This window comes from Poecilia latipinna, unplaced genomic scaffold, assembly GCF_001443285.1.
Source record: "Poecilia latipinna isolate Pla-1442-1.1 unplaced genomic scaffold, P_latipinna-1.0 Scaffold2681, whole genome shotgun sequence".
NCBI classification, from domain to species: domain Eukaryota; kingdom Metazoa; phylum Chordata; class Actinopteri; order Cyprinodontiformes; family Poeciliidae; genus Poecilia; species Poecilia latipinna.
The window spans coordinates 61094-70885 of NW_015115297.1; the positions used below are offsets into that span (position 1 = coordinate 61094).

The 9792-nt window shown below is 39.0% G+C and overlaps 1 protein-coding gene across 1 annotated transcript; it reads right to left on the bottom strand.

Moving 5' to 3' along the window:
- Positions 1-457: 457 nt before the first annotated feature.
- Positions 458-2289, bottom strand: LOC106938747 (tripartite motif-containing protein 16-like). The gene has a single exon (XM_015020892.1). It carries the CDS (start codon positions 2225-2227, stop codon positions 524-526), a length of 1704 nt encoding a protein of 567 aa, XP_014876378.1. The 5' UTR covers positions 2228-2289; the 3' UTR covers positions 458-523.
- Between the last annotated feature and the right edge of the window lie 7503 nt (positions 2290-9792).

The window sequence follows — 9792 nt, forward strand, 5'->3', positions numbered from 1 at the left end:
TATATATATATATATATATATAAAATGAAGTGTTATTATTTTGATGTTTCTTGAACTGAGGAATCATTTATACAGTAAAAAATTTGATAAATTTAAAGTGCATACTCAAAAATAACATAAAACAAGTTGAAATTCACATAAAGACACAAATGCAGACATTATAGCACCAATAATAAGTTTATTCAAATGGATTAGAACAACTGTATACAGTACATTGATTCATCAAAACTAATAATTATAAAAATGCCATTGACTTCAGCAACAACTAAGTAACACAGCTGTCCAGTAGGGGGCAGCGTCCCATCACCAACAGAGATAAACAATGAAGCAACATAATTTATTCTGACGTTTTCCTCCTAAAAATAAAAATGACTTGAAATCAGCACAGATCCACAATAAAAAATATATATTGTCTCATATGTGTCTGAAGATGTACAAAAAACAGTTCAAGAACTGGTTTTACAATATTAAAATAAACTTTTATTTTGTACACTATAAACACACATTAAAGTCTTAGTTTATTCTATGTAAGTTGACAGAATTCAGCAGTGTCATCATACATATGCATCCTAATTCCAGCCAGCAGTGGCTTAGTGAATGTAGTCTGGACTCTGTGGAGGAGAGTCATGGTTTCAGAGATGCTGTAGAAGGACAGAACACCTGCTCTGTGGTCCAGGTAAACTCCTATTGTAGAGGAACCAGGACCTGAGATGGAGGTTTCTTTGTTATTGTGTCTAAAGTCATAAGTATATCCAGTGAAACTGCCTTGAGAGCAATCCAGTGCCCAAGATCTGTCATTATTCCCAAATATACACTGATGCCCACTCCCTACTCTTCTGATATTCTTGTATGCGACTGCTATAGTGGCATATTTATCTGTCCACTCCACCTCCCAGTAACAACGTCCAGTCAGACTCTCTTTACTCAGAACCTGTTTACATTCAGTGAATCTGTCTGGGTGGCTGGGATAAGACTGAGACCTGTATGTTTTTGTCACCTTCCTGTTCCCCTCTGACAGAACCAGGTCTGAGTGAGCTGTGTTTGGATCCAGAGTGATTTCACGTGAATATCTCAAGAATTCAGCTCTGGTTGTTGGTTCTGGTTCTGGTTCGGACTGAAAAACATCCACCTTGGTGATTTTCAGTGAGATGTTTGTCCATGAGTCTCTCAGGACGTCCTGTAGTTTGTCTCTGAGCTCTGACACAGCTGCTGTCACGTCCTCAAAGTGTCTCAGAGGACGGATGTTGATGCTGGATGAGTGTGTCGACTCACTGAGTGCTGGCAGTGAGGGGTAGTTGAGGAGAAACTGGTTGTGATCCTCTGTGTGTGAGAGCTGCTCCAGCTCAGCGTCTTTCCTCTTCAGCTCAGTGATCTCCTGCTCCAGCTTCTCCTGAACATCTTTGACTCGACTCACTTCAGTTTCCTGCTGGGATCTGATCTGCTGCTTCACATCAGAGCTTCTTTTCTGGAGGAGACGGATCAGCTCAGTGAAGATCTTCTCACTGTCCTCCACTGTTTTATCAGCAGAGTGATTGATGGCCTCCACCTCCTGTTGAAGCAGCTTCACATCTTTCTCTCTGTCCTGGATTCTCTGCTGGATGTTTCCTCGTCTCTCCTCCAGCTCTCTCTGCCTCTCAGCTCTTTCTGCTGCAGCTGACACTGTGTCATGGCCTTGATGTACTTTCTCTAAACAGAGACTACAGATGAACTTCTGATCGGTGCGGCAGAAAACATCGATGACTTCATCATGACGAGAGCAGATGTTGTTCTGGACCATTTTGGATGCCTTCACCATCTTGTGTTTCTTTAAAGGAGGATCATCAAAGTGAGGATGAACATGTCGACTACAGTAAAAGGCCTGGCAGATGAAACAGAAGCTGATGGCTTTCAGTTTTCTTCCACAACAGAAAAAACAGGCCACATCTTGAAGTCCAGCATAGCAGGAATCATCTGGAGCAGCTTGGAGACTGATCTTCTTCAGCTGCTCCACTAAAGATGGCAGTGCTGTTGTTTTCTCTGAGGCACCACTTGGGTTAAAGGTTTTCCAGCATTGAGGGCAGCTGTTGGTTCCTGTCTCCTCCTCTTCATCCCAGTGGGCTTTAATGCAGTTTATGCAGAAGTTGTGTCCACAGGGAATCGTCACCGGATACTTCAGTAGATCAAAACAGATCTCACAGTAAACATCTTCTTCATCAATCTGAGCTCTTTGAGTTCTTTTCTGAGCCATTTCAAGTCTCAAAGCAAGAAGCTGTGATGCCTTGGAGGCAAAAATCTGTCCGAGTTCACAAGTTCTGCAGGGAGAACAGTGTTTGTCAGCTCTTAAATACAGGATGGCTCCACCCCTCATAGGTAGGAGGACCAGAAAGGGAGGGAAAATGGAAAAACATGGAAAAACATTCAAACTGCATCACCAGGATGTAGTTTCACTTCCTGAGAAGAGAAACTACCTTGAGTTTTGTTGATCAAAACAACAAAACTCAATCCTCTGAAAGGCCATCTTATAAAACCTCAGCCCATGTTAGTAACACATTTCTCATATCTGACTTTGATTACTGAGAAATGAGCCAAGAACAGGGCACGAAGAGGCGTAGACACAGTTTTAAGGTTGAGTTACCTCACAATAAAAGGCGAGGTCAAGATAACTAGGGTAACCTAGCAACCCCAGCAAAGCTCCAGGACATTTGGTTTCTCATTTGTTTATCCAACTGTCTTAAAAGCAATAGAAAGCAATTTCAGGACAAACCAAATACAAAATAACCAAGAAAAGCTTTGAGATCATCTTGAGACAAGTCTCAAAAATCACAGAAACACATTTATTTGACCATTTATGTTCTGAAAGTTTTTTCTTGTAACATACCTTTCACAATAAGACTTCTGGAAATGGGCACCAGGCGCTGCAGGGATAAGCAGGTATAGACAATGGATGGAGTTAGACACAAATTTTCAATTTGCAAAGACATAATGACTCAGTTAAAGTATTTTCCTACTGGCTAGTTTCATTCATTTTCAATTTGCTGCCCTGAAGGGCAAGGGAACAAAAGAATATGTTTACGGAACAGAGATGCTATGTGGGAAGTCAGAAAAGAAAGAGTAAGGGTTGTGCAGGTAAACTAGGTGAATATAAACATATTTAAACTGAAAGTATGTTTCTCTGCAGACCTGTGAATTTTATCAAAATCTTATAAATGCTTCATTCTGAAGAACATGTGGTCTTGCAGTTCATGGATATTGCCTTCATGAAGGCAATATTTATGTAAGGTTTGTTTCTAGAAACAGTTTCAGTCAGAAATGAAACTTGTTTCTGTCCAGGTATGCAAATCACACCCACTTCTCGTGTTTGACGTTGATCGCATGAAAAAGAGAGATAAGCACAGGATATGGATCCTAAAGGATGAGATAAGAGCTCATCTTCATCATGGGAACAGAACAGGACATCAAGGCAACATTTTGAAAACTAAAAATGACACATGAGCTGGATTTGACTAGAAATCTAATAAAAATAAAAAATAAAATCCAAACACACAGAAAGCTGAAGCAGTCTATCTTTGCGATAACTGAAGAATCAGATGCTTAAATTGCTTTAAGTCCAACATTTGTGTTCGCTAGAAGAAAAGAAAAGATTGTTTTTTGCTACATCTCTGTATTTTATAGGTCATTTATTTATGAAACATATTTTCAAATTATAAAAGCTTCTCACCTGGTACCTTTACCAGGTGTCACAGATACCATTTAAAATGAGCAAATTTTGTTTCTTTATATTGATATTTATGAATGTATAAACCTTTTCTTGTATTTTAAAAGGGACCTATTACACAAAATTAACATTTCGCATGTTTTTGTACTTCCATTTGGATTTCTACTGTTTCTAAAAACAGCCAAACCCTTTAAAAAAAAAACATAGTTTTTTGGCAATCAGTTAATGTTTTTGGTGTCAAAAATGACCTGTTTCAAAAATTTAAAATGCCCCTCGGAAACATTTAAAGTTATTTGAATTTGAAACCTCCAAAATTTAACATCACAAATCAGGAGAGGTAGCACTGTTACCTAGCAACCCCAGCAAAGCCCACCCCGTAACCTAGCAACCCCAGCAAAGCCCACCCCGTAACCTAGCAACCCCAGCAAAGCCCACCCCATAACCTAGCAACCCCAGCAAAGCTCCAGGACATTTGGTTTCTCATTTGTTTATCTTTAGCTCTATCTCTTTATTTCCATATTTTTCTGTGTTAATTCTCATGTCATTCAGTTCACATCCTTGATAAACCAGCCAGTGGAAAGGAATATTCCCGGACGCACAGTGGTGCAGTGCATGCTTTTGTCACGTTGGTGCAACATGATTTGAATCCCACCCTTATATCGATCAACAAGTTTCAGTGTGCCTTGAAAAGAAAATTTCATTTTCAGTCTTATTTCATTTTTGAAGGAACTGATGATACATTTTCCTCATTTATTTATGGATTATATCTGCTTTGTTTTTGTATTTCTGCAAGATGTGTTTGTCCATTAAATAAGTTTGCAGATAATGTTTAGATGTTTCTGCAGCTGTGATAGCAGAAGAGACCTGAAGACATCTTGGGTAAAATGCTTGATTTGGTGATTGTCTGAAAGGACTGATGTGTGTGGAATGTAGTTTGTACCCTGTTTGACCTGACCCCATGACGAATTGACAAAGAAGAATTAGAAGTTTCTCCTGAAATCCTTATCAGCTCTTTCCTGCCATAAAATCATCCCCTCCAAGAGGTGAGGGACGGTTCATGAGGTGGGGGTCAGGATTGTCTCTGTGGTCCATCTGGTAGTAGAGATAAGATCACACTTTGGGTGGGTCTTTGTCTTGCTGTGACTATGTAACGATGTGATGTGTGTTGCTCAGGGCTCTTCTCCTGACTGCACTCAGTGAGACGGGTCTTCAAACACTTTTGCCTTTGAATAAAGAAACTTAAAGACAAAGATTAATCTCTCTCTTATTATTGAAACAGATTCTCATTCCTTGATAATGAAATGTCCATAACATGCTCTCTGTACATGCATGGACCTGTGCTGCGTACTTCCCACAGCCCCAAAAACATGACTGTTCGGAAAACTGTTCCATGGAATTGTCCTTCAGGGTGTTTGTGCTTGGTTGTTTTCCATGGGTTTCTCTAAGTTATTCTTAGATTAACTGGCAACATGCGCAATTAATCTCCCGACCTCTCATTGGGTGAGAGGAAGGAAGGTTGTACCTCTCACCCAATAACTGCTGGAAATAGGCATCAGACCCTGCAGGGATAAGCAAGTCCAGACAATGGATGGCTGGATGAGTTGTAGTGGTTTCACTTCCTAAAAATGAAGTTAGTTTAAGTTTCACTCATTTTTTTTTAATTTGTGAAGAAATAATGAAAACTTCACTTCATACATTTAACTGCAGGCTGGTTACAGCCATCTTCAACCTGCTGCACAGAAAGGGAAGGGAATAAATAAATATGTTTTCAGAGTAGAGTTGTTATGTAGGAAGTCATAAAAAAGAGAGCAGGCATGTGCAGGGGGACGAAGTAGAGGGGGATTGAGCCTTTTATCCTCGATGCCCCAAATCTGAAGTCTGTGAAAGGGGAAACAAGGCTATTATTGAACTAACTAGCTATGATATATGTGTGAACAAACTGAGCTCAAACTCAAAGATTACAGATAGCACCATATTGTAGCCATGGTAACACAACAATCAAACCATCCTTGTCATAGTTTTAGGAATGTTCTGAACCCACTGGAAACAATACACTCAGGAGAAATACAAGAGTAATAATGTGGCATGAGTTGAGGAATCAGCAAACAGCAGGCAGGTCAGAAGCGTCTGGGCTGGGGTTCTGAAAGGACAGATCCGAAGAGGTGAGTACACAAGGCCGGCTGAGATTGGGAATAATGCGCTGGGCGTACTGGGTCCAAACAATGTCCGCCCGTGGAAGTAGAGGGATACAGGAGCTGACTTGATGATGCTCACTGCATCAGAGCGCCGAGGGCGTGGAGGTCTAGATTTCTACTAGCGGGCTCAACAGGTCCTGGGCTTTGATCCTATTTCTGGGCACGGTCAACGTGGGACGAAAAGACTTGAGGTTAGATTTAAAACGTGTCACAACACAAGAACACAAGGCTTTCTAATGGCTCTCAGTTACCACAAGGGTCAACACTCTGGCGTGGAAATGTTGGCTATAGGCTCCTCTTATACTTCTCGAACTAGTCAGATCATCTGCAGGTGTGTGCTGACACACCGGCAGAGGAGAGCTGAGCGATTCCCCTGCTGGCGACAACAATCCTGATGATTCTATGCACTCTTACAAAGTAAGCTTCGCTGGTGAAAGCATGAAATAAATTTAATAGCATTGTCACTTTCAAACAAATTTTAAATCAGAAGTGCTAGCATCGAGTTAAACCCTCTGAGCTGTGTTGATCTGTAAAGCAGCCAAGCTGCTATGGAGGTAAACAGTCAGATATTATTAGTTTATTTAGTAAGATAGCAGCAAATAAACCCAGTGACTTTCTCTCCCTTAGTCTGAGTCTACAGTCTCAGATCAACACAGGCCTCAACAGCAACTTTATACCTATCAGGGAAAACATGAACTAAATTTGCTTTGCATTGTCCCCACATGATGAAAGGGACAAAATATGATCCAATTAAATATTAGATTCAATATGGATTGTTGCTACTGGATGATGTTTTAAGATTTTCTATATGTATCCCTTTTTAACTGTGGCCCCTGCCCCTCGAAATGTCTCGAAAGAAAATGTGGTCCCACAATCCACTTCATGAAAGCAATAAATGTACAAGGTTTGCTTCTAGAGACAATTTCAGTTCCTCACAAAACTAGTTTATTCCCAGGAATGGAAATCACACCCATTTCTCATGTTTGGCATTGATCACATGAAAGATAAGCAGATAAACATGGCAAGAGTCAGAAAAAAGAGGAAGCACTGATGAGGTAATCTAGGCAAATATAAACATATTAAAACTTTATACAAGTATGTTTCTCTGCAGACGTGTGAATTGTGTGTACATTTTTAAAATATTTCTTGTGTAAAGAAAATGTGGTCCCACAATCCTCTTCATGAAAGCAATAAATGTACAAGGTTTGTTTCTAGAGACAGTTTCAGTTCCTCAGAAATGAAACTAGTTTTTGCCCAGGTGTGCAGGTCACCTGATAGTGGAACATTTGTGGCAACGCCCTTTTCCCATGTTTGACTTTGATCACATTACAGAGAGACAAACTCAGAATGAACTGGGAGACTGATCTTCCTCATGGGAAAGAACATGATGTCAAGGGAACATTTTGAAACTGAACATGAAACATGATCTGCGTTTCAGTACAAATAAAAAAACAGCTAACAGGATCAAACCACACAACGAGCTGAAAATCACAAACATTAGAGAACATGTCCATATTATAATGGCTAATAAATCAAATGTTTGAGTTTGCTCTTGAATAAATAAATAAATGTTTTTACAAACACTTTCTTGTTTGTAAAGAGGAATTTAGTCTGTCAGCTTTTACATTTTACCCCTCATTAAACTCTTCAGCATTGAAGAAGAATATGAAAAAACTGGAGCAGCTGTTTGAGAACAGAATCAAAGCCTTTTAGCCAAACAAAACATATTGAGTGTTTCTTATCAAGAAAAAGTTATGTATCAAATTATATTTATTAAACAGACAGCGTTGTTTTAAAGTCAGTAATTTCTGGTAGGTATTCCACAGGGCTTCATACTTGCACCAATTGCTTTCTTTGTATATTAATTTACTGAAAGCATTCAAAGATATCAACATTCAAATGTGTTAGAAATACAATTATGCTGCACTGTGTCTGGTGTTTAGCACTTTAGCTAGTTAGATAATTAAAAACTGTGGTCTGTTCAGGTGTGTATTATTATTATTTGACTCAAATAATAATAATAAAAAACCCCTGAATCTTTCATGGTTACTTTTAAAATCTACGACTTTTTGAGCAGTAAATTTAACAATCTTACTTGTAATCTGTAATTTCTTGTTTCCACTGAGTGTTACAACATGGATTGGTTCAGTTCTGTTATTTTATCGGCTCCCATTGTAAAAGTAGCTCAAACATCCAACCGTTCCGCTTCTTCACTTCCTCCTCTGTGCTGAGAAATGTTGATGCTGAGTGTCGTTTTAGCTAAAAATTCTGTAGTTTATTTTTTTTTACTGAAATTAATTGAATAAAACCCGACTTCCTTAAATCTGATTTCCCCTCAAGGTCAGGATTATTTGTCTTGTGTCTTTGTTTAAAAAGTGACAATAAAATCCATGTTCTGTTTAGGTGTATGTTTGTAAAGACCTGGAACGTAAAAGTTTGGTTTAAAATCTAAGTGATGGTTTACTGAAGAAAATTATATTTTAGAAAATAGAGATGAGTAGAAAATGTGGAAACAGTAAAAGTACATGAAAAAATATATTTTTTATTATTCAGCACAAACTATTAAAAACTACATATGAACAATGTGATTTAACTCATTCATAAAGTGCATAAAGATGTAACAACACAATCTTCCAGTAGGTGGCAGTGTAACCATCTCTATAGAGAATCATTCAGACAGATCAGAACAAATAAGAACAAATATAATGAGAAATAACATTAAAATATATTTGGATTCAAACTTTACAATCATCCTTAACAGAACTGAACAGCAAATCAACATAAAAATCAACAAGACATTAAATGAGCTGAAGTTCACAAAGAGACGACGACATCTGTTGTCTCATAACACAAAGAAGAACATGACAAAAAACAAAATGGCTTCACTTTAACAAACTCAGGAATTGTTTCACATTTTATTTGAAAGTTTTGCTATTAAAAGCAACAAAACTGGTGAAAAGAAAGTGGTGACAATTTTTGAAGATGATTTTTTTAGGACACAAATTAATGGTTTTAAGAAAAAGCTTGCAAAAATAAAACAAAACAAAACAAAAGAAAATAAATACTATAGCCTAATTTTGTTTACTTAAGTCTACAGAACTCTGCAGAGTACCCAGTTTCAGAACCAATGCAAACTGCAGCGTGAAGCGGCTCAGTGAATCTGGTCTGGACTCTGTGGATCAGAGTCATGGATTCAGAGACGCTGTAGAAGGACAGAATACCTGCTTCATGGTCCAGGTACACTCCGACTCTGGAGGAAACTGGACCTGAGATGGAGGTTGAGATGTTGTTATGCCAGAATATATACTTGTTCTGTTGAAAGTCTAATGCCCAAGATTTATCATTACTTCCAAATATACTGTCATCTTCTTCTCTGATGATATTTTTGTATGCCACTGATACATAAACTCTCCCTCTGCACTCCACCTCCCAGTAACAACGTCCAGTCAGACTCTCTCTACTCAGAACCTGACAGTAATCAGTGAATCTGTCTGGGTGACTGGAATAAGACTGAGGTTGATCCATCACGGTTGCCTTTCTATTTCCCTCTGATAGTAACAGATAGTTATTAGCCGTGTTTGGATCCAGAGTGATTTCATATGAATATTTTAAGAATCCAGCTCTGGTCTTTGGTTCTGGTTCTGACAGTAGAACATCCACCTCAGTGACCATCAGTGAGATGTTTGTCCATGAGTCTCTCAGGACGTCCTGTAGTTTCTCTCTGAGCTCTGACACAGCTGCTGTCACGTCCTCAAAGTGTCTCAGAGGACGGATGTTGATGCTGGATGAGTGTGTCGACTCACTGAGTGCTGGCAGTGAGGGGTAGTTGAGGAGAAACTGGTTGTGATCCTCTGTGTGTGAGAGCTGCTCCAGCTCAGCGTCTTTCCTCTTCAGCTCAGTGAT

Excerpts from the sequence above, each read along its gene's own strand:
- LOC106938747 (XM_015020892.1), bottom strand. The coding sequence starts at position 2,227 with ATGGCTCAGAAAAGAACTCAAAGAGCTCAGATTGATGAAGAAGATGTT.